At 38.1% G+C, this 15,819-nt stretch overlaps 1 protein-coding gene across 3 annotated transcripts in view; it reads right to left on the bottom strand.

The window, feature by feature from the left end:
• Positions 1-7,478: 7,478 nt before the first annotated feature.
• map2k5 (mitogen-activated protein kinase kinase 5) overlaps positions 7,479-15,819 on the bottom strand; it is a 49,425-nt gene continuing 41,084 nt past the window's right edge. For all 3 annotated transcript variants that reach the window (XM_063881942.1, XM_063881944.1, XM_063881943.1), the window contains one exon: positions 7,479-10,351. In XM_063881942.1, the coding sequence (XP_063738012.1) occupies positions 10,250-10,351 (102 nt within the window). In that variant the 3' untranslated portion in view covers positions 7,479-10,249. The remainder of the gene's footprint in view (positions 10,352-15,819) is intronic.

The following is a 15,819-nucleotide window of genomic DNA, read 5'->3' as shown; positions in this document are numbered from 1 at the left end:
CACTCCTGTCATGCCTTCAATCCAAAAGCCTTATTAACCTGAGTGTAACAAAGACAACTCATTTTAAGATTAAAACGCAAAAAGAATAAAAAGGTACAATTTATAAAATCAAGATAACAGCAGAAAACAATGAACACTTGGTGTGTGTGTGTTTGAGAGACATTGTGAAAGTGTGTGTTAGTGTGTGAGCCCTCCCCTCTCTTTATTAATGAAAGACATGCTGAGCTGTTACACACTACAGTCTGCTACAGTCTTGATATTCACACATTTGTATCTCTAACGCAAAAACATGACCAGAAACAGAAATATATCATGCCCCATTAGGCCATTGCTGACCCTAAAACATGGAAACCCTTATAGCCCTAAGAGCTATGAATATATTTATGATTACGTTAGGAAAAGTGCAACATGAGATTTAAAGGCTGGGATATAACCGACAAGTAATTAAAATATATTATTCTAAATTGTATTCATGATTATACCCTGATTTACGTCAAGGATGCTCTTGTGGAAGGAGGCAGAGCCCACATACACTGAACATGCACAGTGTGTTTTTAAGCATCAGCTGTAATCATTCCACATGCCGTATTATTTCCACCGCAGCGGGAGCGAGCTGACAACAAGAGGCACTGCGAGTGGCACTTACGAGGGCAACAGGAATGACAAAAGGCCCGCGCTCATTTATCAAGTTACACCGCCATCTGTTAGGCTTCCGTCGGCCACGGAAATCAATCTGAGGCCTGCATGCGCGTTAAAAACACAAGTAAGAAAAGGAATAAGCGATGGACAAGGAAAAATAGTATTTTGTTTATGCTTCAAATATTTCGGAGTCTTTTTAAGATGTTTTATGTTGGCGATGAAAATGGGGAGAATCTGGGATGACATGATGATGCCGAAGGCTCTTTCACTCACACACTCTCTCTCTCTCTCTCTCTCTCTCTCTCTCTCTCTCTCACACACACACACACACACACACACACACACACACACACACACACACACACACACACACACACACACACACACACACACACACACACTGATGTAAATGATGACAGTCAATCCGATTGGCTGCCCTTGAGGACCTTGATTTATTATTAATAAGCAGATCGATGGCTGATTGAGAAGTGTCGATTCTTGCAGACATACAGAGTTTAGGAAGGACGTCTAATAAGTTGAGGGAGGAAAAGGCTAAAGCATTCAGACATTTTCCATCATGTAGCATAATTGGAAAAAGAGCCACGCCTTCAAAGACAGTCCTTCTTCCTCGTGGGGTTCTACCAGAAGCTTCCCCCCAACACTTGGTTGTATTTTGGCTGTTGCATTGTGCTTTGCAATTTGAGAATGATAACAAACGTAAGAATGCTTTGTCAACCAATATTCTACTTAAAATATAACATGAAATACATCATCTCCTATGTGTAAGAATGATAATGCGTATCTTGCCAGCACTGACGCATTGGTTTGTATACTTCAATGTGTTAAAATAACAGTTAATTGCAATCGGATATTTGATAATTATCTATTTACTCTCAAATATTGGTTTCATCAAGGATTGTTTGGGTTGGAGTGTTGGGTTAGGGTCCATTTGCACATGTTTATTGTTTTATTTTATGGTTATTTGTTATATTAAGATGACTATACAGACAATATGAATGGTAAAATAACAACGTTTTGAGCAAAAATAAAACAATCATAGGAGAAGATAATATCACCATGTCTATGAGCTCTGAATAGGTACACAGTATCTTAAAATGAGAAGATGAGGATTGCATATGTTGTGCTTAAATCACATGACGAGTTAAAAAAAACCAGACAATTAATTCTGGTATCGAGGGACACCTTATTTTACTGAATGTGGTTTGTTTTGAGCTCATCAAATTTGACCTTGGACATGGAACGTCTTGGACTGGCCCTGCCTTAAATAATGATACAGACTCATGGGTTTTTCATAATCTGTAGACAAATTTACAGTTATTTTGCTAATAGCTTGTTTACTGTAAATACATATCACAGAGAGTATCAAAGAAGGCAGCCAAGAGAAAACAAACAACTTATGTCCGTTTGTCATGAATGAGTGACACATCAGCAGATAACACTTCAGAGGGTGTGCGTGTGTGTGCGGGTGTGTGTGTGTGTGTATGTGTGTGTGTGTTTAAAGTTTGTATTGAGCATCATGAGCCTGTGCAGCCTGAGCTCGCCAGTTTTACCTCCCTGCAATATTGATGCCGAACCTGATCCTCAGCGCTTCCTCTCCTCTTTCCCCATCAAGAGGCTTCCCCTGCAGCCCCCGCCAATAATTACAATTTTATACTGTAATTATTCCTCGCTTTTTAATTATTTAGACCGCCGACTTGAATGCAACCATTGTCGCTGCTTATTCCGAGGAAACGTGAGCTGACGTGGCTGGATCAGCAGCGAGGAGGTTTTAATTAGACATTTCAGCGGTAATTTTAGGCGAGCTCTTTATTATTACTGTTGGATACAAATTACCCGGGCCTCATTGATATGCGCTCAATTGTTTAAACAAACCTTTAACCTGAAACATTAATGCGCTTCAGGTTGAGGTCATTAGGAGTCACAACTCACCAGGTGAACCCAGACCTGATGGATTATTTAACAAGGCGCTGCATGCGACGTGTTTTGTTGTGTGAAATAACGTTTAATGAGCGTTTTATTTGCAATTAAATTAGTATAAATGTATCAAATGTATATTTCGCAGTTCACAAAGTTACAAAAACACATGTTTTTTATTAATAGCATATCATTTAACTTGTAATTATTTTAGTGTGTTGTGGCGTACATATTCCACAAATAATTGATCAGTTCACTTTATGTTCATTTATTGATGGTTTGCCTTCTTAGCAGATCAAGTTCAAACCTCTTATTTAACGACTGTTGCATCACTTCCTGTATTGCTGTCAATTGCAAACATAGCCCATAAATGATAGGAAAAAAGTTTGTACGTGTTTTGTAAAAAGGAATGGTCCACTGCAGGAGAAACTGTATCGGGTAAACATAAACGTGAAATAAATCTGTAAAGCAGTCCATAGGATTTGGGGTTTTAATGCCACCAGTCATTAATTTGAAGTTTGCAGCTGAGTTGAACATGATTATATTTTTCGGCAGGACTTGTTTATTTTCCAAACAAATGCATTTTTTCATGATGTAAAAAGATAAATGAAGCCTGCCTCAATCAGGACAGGTTTAATAACAGCAGCAATTGGGGCCAAATGTTTTATAATTAACAGTTGTATCAGCACCCTATAAAACCATGACCCCTATAAATCCCATTTTAGAGACCAATCAATCCTCCTCTCGGACTAAAGGGCCTATTGATCCCTCGCTGCTAAACGCTTTCTCCCAAGCCTTTTTTTGTTTCCAGTGAAAAGAGCATTTCGATTGCACTTTTTATAGGAGGAAAGATTCCGCCGAGAGGAAAGCGATGGCTCGAAAATTAAACGGTGACATTTTAATTACAGGACATTGATAAAGGGATCTGGGTAATGGCTGTGTACAGGGCGGCCAGTCATTGTCCCGCCTGATGTGCTAATCAAGTCGGACTGCTCTGGAAAAAAGGTCATCGGCCGATACAAAGCAGAGACGCAGCTCGGTGGGAATTTGGGAATATGAAGGGCCCGGACTGCCAGAAATGAAGACGCATCTCCAAACAAAGCGCGGTCAATATCCCGGATAGTGGCCCGCCAGATGAGATCATGCGGCAGCCACATTTTCATTCCAGACATATTATCACTATAGGTCACACCAAGCACAGCCATAGATCATCTGATGCCACAATTTGCATGCAACAGAAATCGTTTGTGGCGGAGCTGTCACAACATGGACTGATCATCAGCTCGGCTCCGGGCAGGCTGCAGGTGAGTCAAGCCAATGTGATCGGCAGTCTAGTAATCATGTCAGCTTTATAAAGTATACAGACTCTTTGAGAATCTTACTCAATAGGATGCAAATATTTTATCTAAAGGCTTCACATGCCTCACTCAAACCTTGAACCCCCAGAAACAAATCAAATGTTTTTTTTTTTTCTTTTTCTTTTGTCCTAAAACAAAAAAAATGTGCCCCAAGATATTTTTCACAAGGGCTGCCATATGGGGCCACTGAAAATCTTGTGGAAGCACACCACAACCAAAAGCCATAACCACATTAGGCTTATTGAAAGTGAAGTCAATGAAAGTTGAGGAATTGCAAGCTGATGTTCTGAATTTTGTATTTTACTGTTAAAGTGACAAGTTATCAGATGGGCCTGGACTTACAATTGATCAGATTGGCATTAGTAATAGGAAGTGTGGGCCCCTAAAGAACGTAACGTTCCTCATTTTCTTCACACAATACTCACCTGTCCAGATGTATGTGATGCTGCATTTGTTTCCCTCATTCATACTTCAGCTGAAGAAATCCCCTCCTGATGCTACTCCAGTGTGAGAGATGTCACACATGTTTTCAAAGGGTAGCTTGAGATAATGAGGCTCCAGCAGCACAAGTTAGTATCTTTCAGAAGTTCACGGTACGTTAGATACAAAGTTACCTCTTTTTCCTGCTGAGCTCCAGTGCAGTGATAGTAATCATGGGGTCATCAGAGTTCACAAAGATCCTTAATGTCTGCATCAAATTTCATGGCAGCATTTCACTGGGAACCACAGATGGGAACCTGATGGTGGCACTGGAAGAAAAGGTTGGTTTCTACCAACATATTTAGGATTTATCCACCGAGGACCTTAAACGGAAATAACAAATGTCGTGGCCATCCATCTAACTGTTGATGAGATATCTCAATTTTGATCAGACAAGTGGACCAACTAAAAGATTACTTTGTCACAGTGCACTTGAGCCATTCAGATTATAACAACGTTAATATCCCAGAAAGTTCTCAACAACTATTGAATGGATTTAAATGTCATTTTAGTCACACATTATCTTGCTCAAGGTGTATAGTAATCCCTTAACATTTCATCAACCAGGTCAAAATTTTGGTTGGTCCTTTTGGCTATTTTGTCAATCTAAGCATTATAACATGATATCTACTGCTAGCATAGTCACTGTGAATACAATGGCATTACATTAGCATTTTGTTAGATTACTAAAAATGTTGTGTTTCTATTTAGATCAATATAAACCCTCCCTTGGTGAAGCAATAAAGATTTTTAAGAGGTTGTTGTTGTTGCTAAAGAACTGGTTATACCCCTAAAGTGTGCCTATTAGTGCCGAAATATCCGGCAAAGAGAACATTGGACTTTCCCATGAAAGTGCAAAAAGAATCATTTCAAACAAGGCACACCTTGGCAGATGAAAAAAGAGAGATTTTAGATTTTTTCAGTTTTAGAAATACAGTTCATAAAACATCCTCTTTAACAGACTATCATAAAGAGTTTTACAGTGACAACATAACTCTAAACAGTGTCATTGGTGGCATGCAGCAGAGGCTTTTAGGTCAATACTTTAGGACAACTCTAATAGATCTGACAGGAGGTGTCCAAGGTTATTTTTTTAAAGGATACAACAGTAAATGTGACAAAGGCTAAATGATTTCCTGCCTGGCTGTATTCCGAACAAAAGGGTGTCCACAGACGATGTACAGTGGTGCACTATAGAGTCGACCCTGCACTTTGCAACCTCCCACAAACTTTCTCAAACATTAAACACTTTTGTGGGATGTTTGTAGTACAATGTTCACACAGTACAGAGGCAGTTCTCTTTTCCACCAGAGACTCGTCATTAAGAAAAGAAGATACAGAAATACAAGGACGAGCCGTATTCTGGTTCATAATTTGTCGTATTAATTTGACCTTTGGCATCCATCAGAAGAATGACTGTGGCTTACACTGCAGTTTGAAAGGGGTCAGAATGTCACCGATCAGTGAATGTAACCTGAATCACAGGTTTTTCGTAACTCAGCTTTTATAATTAACTTCTGCATAAACATATAATATGAAAGTATAGACAAGCTTTGAAATCAGGCCGTTGGTCCTTCTCCTTTCTAAAGCCCCTTTTAAATTGTTGATAATACACAAAATACAAACCAGCCCAGATGCGTGCTTCTTAGGTATGTCAGGGGCCTTAGGCTCACACACAGCTGCATAATTATTAAATCAGGCTTCCTGTCAATACATGTGTAGCTATATTCAGACAGAAACTTGTGTAAATAACATCAGACAAGGTCTCTGATTGAAGAACAACAGTAAGTAACACAATGAAGCTGTGAAGGCCAAATACGTCTGTATGAAAGCCGAAAGACAACATGCATATTTATGAGATTTGTTTCATCATTTTTAAATCACATCTTTTTGATTCTCAAGAGAAAAAACAACAACAAATAAACACAGGACTTCTCTAGCCTCTTAAAATAACCATGGTTTGTGTTTCACTCAAGCAGCTGTTTTAAGAACGCATCAAGTAAAAAATGGAAAGAAAAACACACCAGCTGCACACATTAATAACCAAAAGAAGGCGGGTGTTAATTAAAGGTTGACCAAGATTAATTATGAAAAAAAAATTGTAATTGAACTTAAGACAGCAAGGTGCAAACAGGTTCCGGTCACTCTAAGGCAAGACATGTTAATGTGAAACTCTTAATGAAGCGAACATCAATTTTCAGTGTGCTTGAAGTCATGTGAAGAGTTGGGGCCACATCCTGAAACAAAAGCCTTGTTGTAAACTAAAACATCACATAGGCTGTCTGTTCTTTACACAGTTACCAGTTTATCATGTACCTCTGGCTAATACTAATGCAGTCTGATGCATCAATAGTGTAATATTGGATTTTGTTAACACTGTTGGGGAAATATTTTCTTAGGCCCATAACTTGAACTCAGTTTATCAGTTTGTATTACACTCACTGAACACAGGCCTGCAACCTTGGGGTGTTGTCAGTGTGTTGTCTCATTTCTCCTGCCTGTTGGCATCAGCTGATAGAGGTGGTGGAGTGCTTTGCCTGTTTTATATTGTTATGCAGTATGTTGATTATTTTCTCAGAACCAGCTAAATACATAGGACTGGGTTGAGAGATCTTCAGAATTGATCGGGTAACCGCTGTGTCAACTCGAGGCTGCAGCACTTGTCTTGTCAATTCTCCGGCCGTAACTTCCTAATAAACCTTCAGTGTTTGCCATCAAGTTCCAGCTCTCCTGTGTTCTCATTGGGTTTCGACTCTATTGCTTGAGAAGTTTTCATTAGAAATATTGTACAAATAAGGGGCTGTAAGTCTCTCAAAACCAAAATTATCAAGTTAAAATATCAGGCAAGCTATCAAAAGCTGGTAAATGATGTGGGCACCAGAAATAAAGTCACACATACAAATAATAATAAATAAAAATACCTCAGTGAGAAGTTCAGAGTGAGTGAAAAGCTGATATTGTGCTCTCAAACTGACTTATCATGGTTCAGATTGAGAAACTCATTTCAGGTTTTCACTGATACCACAATACCAAGGGACCAACAAAATGTCAAACTTACCAGAAGTGTAATGTTTAAATAGTTTTATTCTATTTATGCATAATGGCTGCAATATGTGCCAACACAGATAATAACAGAAGGCCAAAAGTCAGTAATATCACAGCACAAATGTTCCTGCTGCGTCACATCACTGCCTTGAATGTTTCATGGTTAAAGCAAAACAGGAATAATATTAGGGCAAAAGTCACAAGCTGAAAAGTAAAAAAAATAATAAATATTCTATACTGATACTGCAGATCATATTTAACAATCACAGCCAGTGAATACATTGCAGACAAAAGTCTTAGCTTTTGGACCTTACAGGACATCTGGTAAAATACAAATAAAAGTTTCTTTTTGGTTTTATTTTAATTGCAAGAATACATTTAAGATTTGCAGCATGTTAATGAGCAGCCAGTGGCCACGAAACACTCTTCTTATCTCACACCCATTTAGACTGCTAAGTACTTGATCTACATTTAAGGCCAACTCAATATAAGGGTCATCTCTTATAGAAGATAATTTGACAATTAGATAAACATAATTAACAATATATATGGTATAATGTAAAGTACATATTCTATTTAATGTGAAACTTTTGAAAATTGAACATTTTGAAACTTCAGCTACCAGAAGATCTTCAAAATGTGAGTTGGTATTTTTATTTTATTTTATGAAAATGAATGCCATCTTGCACAGAAGTATACTTAAGTAAAAAGGCAGTGTCTCAGAGGCAGGAACATCAGCGCTACTGAAATGTGTTTGTTTAGGATTGAGCATGACATGGTCCCCCCCGCTAGTTGTTCAGTTCACAAAAAATGTATTTGTAATAACTGATCACAAACTCTATGTCTTAGCTGTGGTAGCAAAAGGAAACCGATACCATAATAAAAATATAGTTTAATAATGTATTCAATAACATGTTTCTATTCTGACCACAGCCCTATGAGAGGTTTCCCTCCAACATCGTAAGCTACTTTGGCCTCTCAATGGGCAATAAGGAGATGACCGCCAGATGATGTGATGTGTCCAAAATTCAGTTTTTCAGACTGTACTGACACCATGTAGCATTATTACTGTCATGCTACACAGTTTAGTGGCTAGTATTCAAAATATCTTTGTACTGGGTCTTTTTCAAATTATACTTAACGTGCAAAGATGGACGTTGATTGAACTGTAATTTGAACACTCCTGCCTACGTGAACTGTTGAATGTTTTCAATGTTTCTTCAAAAAGTAAATGTTCAGTCTTGACGTTAAAAATAGTAGTCCAACAAGAAATCCTCTACTAAAAAGACCAGCGTTTGAAATCCACCAACTAATTGTCTCATCATCGTTACAGGGGACAAAAGAACACTGAATATTGACTAAAGAGACTCATATTGACATGTGTAATAACTGGTGCTTTAAGCCTTGTCTGACAAACTGCCATTATATCCTGTCACTGTGGGATATGTGTTACAGTTACTTTGTGGAAGAAATCACATTTAATTGCACTTGAGCTCTATACATTTCAACAGTTAATCATTAAAAACATTTTTTGAGTCATTTAACCCATTATGCTTAAGTCACTAAAGAAACATAAGGTATAATTCACCTTTTGGGTCATCAGTGGTCTTTGGTGCACTCCATTCAACATTTCCTTCAATAATATATCAACTAATCTCATTTGGCAATTCAATAGAAAAGCATAGTTTCTGTTCAGCACATGACACATGTTGCTAAAGCAAGGATTTACTGGTTAGAAAGCGGGATGAAACCTAAATTAACAAGATGTGTTGGTTTTCACAGGGAGGAGAGGAAGACGTATGGTTTCTGTTACATTCTCTCTTTATGTGTATAGTTTCTCTTATTCTTAATGGATTCTAATACAAAAAAACTGGTGCACAATTCACTCTCAAGTAGTTTGTTCAGTGGTATTCAATGTCAGGCTTGTCTGTGCAAACGGAGATAAAAGGACACTGTCAAAATTTGTTCTAAAAAGAGAGGAAGCCAGATTCCTGTCAATAAATGAGATAAATTAGTTGTTTGGTTAGTAAGCCTGAGAACCAATTAAAGATGGATGTTGACATGTCATTGCACTCCAACACTTCAGAGCTGAAAAAAACCTCATTGATTGTGCAGGTTTGTTGTGCACATAAACCCCCTTTAAGACAGAGACAGAGCTCTGTGTCCACTAAATGCTCCAGCCTTACAAGATTAGGGAATAACTGGATATCAAAGTTCTAGTGGAGGCATTAAAAACAGGTTATTTTTGGGGGGCATTTTGCTATTTTAGTGACAACCTAAGTTTGCTGAGGTAATAAATGACACTACTGGGAAACCAGGCACACACATGGGCAGTTACTCACAGGCAGAAACCTTAACATTCACTAGAGGGCTCAACAGTAAAGCACAAGACGGTAATTTGAGCTACCATCCCAGAATCAAGGCATTACTCTGCCAGGCCTATTGCAGTCTCATGCATTTGAAGGTGTTTTTTGTCACTGATCCTTTAAATCTAACCGTTTTTCTCCATCCATCAGACTGTCTTACTCCCAAAAAACGGTTGGGGCAGAGCTGCAGATGCTGCACTTTTTTAAATGCAGAAATAAGAGTCGAAGAAGCTCCTCATTGTCACAGCGCACGAGTGCTGTTAAATAAAGAATTACTCACATAAAGTTTGTAACATCTAGTCATTTTTTGTCAATGAGTCACTTGTACAGTGCATTGGGACATACTTAATCCTGAAGCCTTCGATAAGTGTTCAAGGTTTGTGATCAGAATGTCCTGGTCCATTGTGGGCGGGCAGCAGGAGGACGTCAGTGTCCCTGCTGAGCTCGCCTCTCCTCCAGACAGCGACACACCCACATCGATACCACCTCTGCATTACCATCGTTAAACTGCGTGATGAAGGAATGATCCTGAAAAATCAAGACGGGGACACAGTGTTTAATCACTTCTATTAAGAAAACAACAAACACTGAACATTTGGGACTGTTTTTATTTTATAATTACGAAAAACAAATGTTCTAAATGTAATTTGTGCATTTGAAAGGTTTTATTACAGAAAAACTATTTGTCATACAATAACCGCCAGAAGGAAGTTAAAAGACAGAGTTGTAGGATCCTTTTCATATTAGATGAAATGGCTGGTAATGACATCTGCTGTTAAAGTTTTATTATTAAGTTGTGATTTTTTTTCAGACTGAATTTCCTGAACAAACCAAGACAATTGCGTGTTTCCTTTTTATATTATTCAGCCTTCTCTCCAATTTGTTTTAGAAATTATAACTAAAACACAAATAAAAGCCCTTTTCAACGTTACTCAAAAGTGTTTGGATTTGCAGAATGTGCTGGAAAAGCTCATCCTTGAACTTATCTATTGTAACACATTTTCATTTTTGATGCAATTAAATAATGAATATTTCATTAATATAAAAAATATTTTGATGAATTAACATCTTCTGCCACTAATCTTAGACCGTACGAATGACCTTCACAATAATTGACAAAAATGGACTGAAGTGCCCATAAAAACACAAGTAATGAGCTTTCCATAAAAACAGCTATCAAAAGTTTATTCTGCTACATCATTTTATATTAGCAAACAGATTGGAGCCACAAACATTATTACACCTTTATGTAAAGTGTTTGGTTTAGTTCTACTTAGTTTAATTATTCTAAATCATGATTCTAATAAAATACAAATAAAATAAACAGGAACACCATTTAACCCTCTTAAATATTCATGTGCAACAGATTTGATTTTAAATGCTGAACGTTTAAGTAATGGCTTGTCAGGGCATTTTAAAGAAATATCTGTGCAGTTTAATGATCTATGAGTCATAACAGGTTGTTAAAATGAAGCTTTGTAATAAAACGGGCTGTAACAGAAACCATCTATGTTGACTATTTAAAAATGACTTAAGAAATATCTTTGAACATGATCTTAATTCTTTTTCCTACCATCTTAATTTTGACTGATTTCCACCAAAAGTGCCAATAAATTAGCTCTTGACAACTCTCAGACACGTGACCGCTCTCTGTTGATTGGTAGTTCATTAAGTTTGTTAAAGGCTGGCAGAGTTACTTGTTACTGCTGCGGGACTGAGATGTCACTTGATATCTCAATGACAACAGTCCCAATCCCCAGCCTCATCTGGGGGGGACAGAGGTCACATGGGGGTCAGAGGTGAGGAGGTTTTAAATGAGACACCTCAACTGAGGCTGACCATGAATTGTATTTGTACTGTCTAGATGACCAATTAAATAAACAACGCTGTGGCCGGCCAGTTTAAATGAACTTGTCAACACTGATTTCAACAATGTGTGTGTCCTCAACAAGAGACTGTCACTGTTAATAGGAGTTCAGCTCTAACCCTTAGCTTGCCCGACACTGTGTATTGTATTTATTAATGTTCTATTTCGTAGTTACTAACATTACAAATATTAATCTGCCTTTCTGCGCAGCCACAACCTGCAGCTTTTACGCTCAAACTGTACGGATTAATTGGCCGTCGTGCTCAAACCTAATGTTAGCGTCAAACTTTAACATGCTGTATCGGTTGTGCTATAGTCACAACATGTTTGAAACTGGAACGAAAGTGTGAATGGAAGTTGAAATAATAATATATAATGCACCCATAAGCTCCTTTGATAACACATCGAGACACGGAAACAGTATTTCTGGTCAGCCTGAACATTCACCACAACTTTTACAATTATTTTGTGCTTGAAAGGCTGTCAATCCTTTGTAAAAAAGCAAAATGTTGACTTCACATTTGAATGTCGTCTGACTCAAAAGCAACACATCTGGATAGGTTTTAATTAACTTTTAACCTAAAAGTAATAATACAAATAAATAAAAAATATATCAAATCGGGTTGAATATTATGTTGCTCTATAAACATTAGTCCTGTTTCTATTCTGACTAATACACTTAGGGCTTTAAAGTTATTCATTCTCACAGAAGTAAATTACAAAGAAAAAACTATAAATCATTCTGTAGTTTTACTTACTAAGGTTATCGACAAACAAAAGTGCCAGCTCAATAAATAAAGTCATATTTTAACATTCTGCAAATGATATATTCTGTTATGTTTCTTAACACATGGCCCTTACAAAAAATCATGACCCAACTGCAACAGTGACATCACTTGTTTAACTCAGATTTAACGCAGAAAGTGATTTCAAAGCGAGAAGTGTTGATGTCAGCTGTTTCCTCAACATTAAATACCCCCCAGCTACATCCAAACTGGTGCAGACAAGATTAGAAGTAGGACAGACGGGGAGTGACGCTACTCCTGGGATTCATTTTGTCTATTTGCAGTCAAAGTGGAAAATATGTTAAACTCAAGTATTTGTACATCATATAAAATATAAAGTCACATGAAGGTTGAATACAGTAAATATATTTGTAAGTTACTGTAGGATCAAGATTCCTTTATAAGATTCACCAAAGAGAGCGAATGTGAAGGGATTGTAAAGGACTGGGGGAGCACCATCAATCCTGTTGTCCTTCTAATGGGCAGCTGGGGTTAACACAGTCTGAGGTTAATTACTCTCATATCGGTGTGTGTGTGTGTGTGTGTGTGTGTGTGTGTGTGTGTGTGTGTGTGTGTGTGTGTGTGTGTGTGTGTGTGTGTGTGTGTGTGTGTGTGTGTGTGTGTGTGTGTGTGTGTGTGTGTCACTATGAGACGAGTGTAGTGGACGCTCCTGGGTGCCCCTACGTGCTGAATACCCATCTCATCAATCATTCTTTCTTGCCTCAGTAGAGAGGGAGTGATACAGAAATAAAGAAAGAACTCAAGAGTGATGCTTTTTAAAATCCTGCTCTCCACCTCTGCTCCAGAAATTAACCCTGACAGGCCACTGACATCTGCTGGAATTTGACCTGGATGAGGGTGCAAGGCCTGTCATACCACACTCACACACACAGCGTACATGTACACATGCTGAGACACTGTGGAAACACATCATTCACTCAAAACACACACTATAGAAAAGAACCGTCGGAAGATGTTGTTCATGCCTGATTTATCTCTCACTTAATGTTTCCCTTGGACAACACACGCTACATGCAAACCGAATTATAAGTAGAAATAGAGGTAATCAAAGAAAGTGAGAAAAGGTGACCACTAGAAAAAGCATGGCAGGCAAGAAAGAAAGTCAGAGTAAACATATTAGATGGTGTGATTCGATGGCAAGCCTAAAATGATCCTTGAGTAGAAACTGCTTTGTTTAACTATGTTTCCAAAGTCAAGTATCAATTTAAACTTTTAACCTACATGAAAGACATCCTCAAGTTGTTCAGAAATACTAAAATATTTAACAGCTAAACTTCCATCTGCTAAAAATTATGAGATACAAATGGACCTTGTCTAGATATTGTTTTGTCAGGGTTAAACTTCATTTTCCTTGCCCCTTATTCATTGTGGCTACATACTAAATAAAAATAGCAACAAAAAGTACCATACACTGCTTTAATTGTCCAGAATGGCAAATATCGACCCTGTAGGTTTATCTAATGGCCCCTTCACCCAACATACACCCCCAGGTTTGGAAAAATGCTTCTTGTCTATTTCTGCAGACCCCAGGTAACAAAATCTGCCTCAAGTCTTGCTTTGATGCAGACACATGCAGGTGAAAAGACACGCGACTTATTGATTAAATTAGGAATATATCTCCTGTCTGTCATACAAACGTATATACCTAATAATTAATACATTCCCTGCAACATAAATTAAGTATGCTACCTTTATGGGAAGAGTTCAAAATCCGACAACTAATCTTTAGTTAGGTCAATGAAGGTTTTTGACTTTCCCCCTAAGCAGTGCATGGATAGAGGTGAGATGGAGGAAGGACTCATTTAGAAGTTACATTAATCACCGTCTGGCCACATCAAAATGGGATAATCACCTGCAACTGCTCTGCTCAAATAGAAATGGCCTAAACCCAGGGGAAATACTTCCCGAACTCTTTAATTGTTTGAATCCTTTCAAGGGTCTGTTTAATCTAAGATTCATTTATGCACTTTTAAATAACTCTATGTATGATTAATACGCTGAAACGAAATTAAAAGGAGTTTGGGGCAATGATAACACAAGACTGGTCATCACCTCATTAGAATAGTGTTGCAGTGTTTGTCAGTGAGTGTGAGTGTGAGTGTGTGTGTGTGTGTGTGTGTGTGCGTGCGCGCACGTGCGTGTGTAAGGGACAGGAAGAAGGCTGAAGAGGAAGATGGAATAACTAGGCCATTACAGATTTGCATGCTAATCACTCGCTCCCTCTGGAAACTGGCTGGCATTGGTTGGTGTGTGTACGAAAGAACATTGTGTGTGTACTTTGGTCAATCATAGTGCACAAGAAATGTAGGGACACTTCTCTGAGGAGAGTTACAATGCTCTAAACTTAATGATCCGGGCATCTAATGCTACTTTCAAATCTGCTGCTTTCAAAACTGTTTGCATAGTAAGGCGGCACTTTCTCCAGATAGCCGCCAATCAATGAGCCACAACACTAAATGTTATCCACCGAAATGGAAAGAAAAAGGAAAAGAGAGTAAAACATGAGTGCAAGAGGAGGGAGAGCACCATCATTATCATCATGGCCTTTTAGGTCCCCAACCACCTGAACTAAACAGCAAAGTGTCCAATGCAGCAGAGCACAGGTTTCTGTACTGAATAGGAATACACAACGTCTTCAACACCACATGAACAAAAATAAACCTTGTTTTGGTCAAATCAAGGATTTAAAAAAAATTGTAAAACAGCTTAACATACACACAAGTGTAATTTTGACTCTAGCTGTCATTCTAAGTGATGTGTTTAGAAATGTGTGCAGCACCCAGTATGTGTGAATGGGGGTTTATGTCAAAGAAGACCCATGGGTGAAAAGTGAAAACATTTGGCAGCAAAGGTGCTGACAGAAAAGTTTAGGGAGGAGGATGCACCAGTGATTTGGTACAAGGCTGAAAAGAGACCAAAAGGCAGAACGATACACAAGCATGCATGTGAAAACCCTTTTTGCACATTCAATGTTTACTCAGACAATGAGGAACCGCATCCAAGTTTGAGAAACGTGTAAGACATCACTCTAATAAAGCATTTCTATACACATATAGATGATTAAATGTGTAATGAGGTCAATGAGTCAATATTTACACTCAGACATTTTGCGACCAAAAAACTCACTATCAATAGAATGCTTTTATCAAACAACATTCAGAACAACGTGTCCATTTACATCCTCGTGGTAAATTGAAACATTCATGTTGTCTGACATGCTCAATAAATACAAGCGCTAAATGGAGGAGCTGCTGACATGTTTATGACCGGTATAGTATCGTTAACTTCAGGTTGTCTGTGTTAATAATAACCATCCACAGATT

Source organism: Eleginops maclovinus, chromosome 4 (assembly GCF_036324505.1).
Source record: "Eleginops maclovinus isolate JMC-PN-2008 ecotype Puerto Natales chromosome 4, JC_Emac_rtc_rv5, whole genome shotgun sequence".
NCBI classification, from domain to species: Eukaryota; Metazoa; Chordata; class Actinopteri; order Perciformes; family Eleginopidae; genus Eleginops; species Eleginops maclovinus.
The sequence above is the reverse complement of the archived record's forward strand: the minus strand, read 5'-3'. Positions and strand labels throughout refer to the sequence as shown.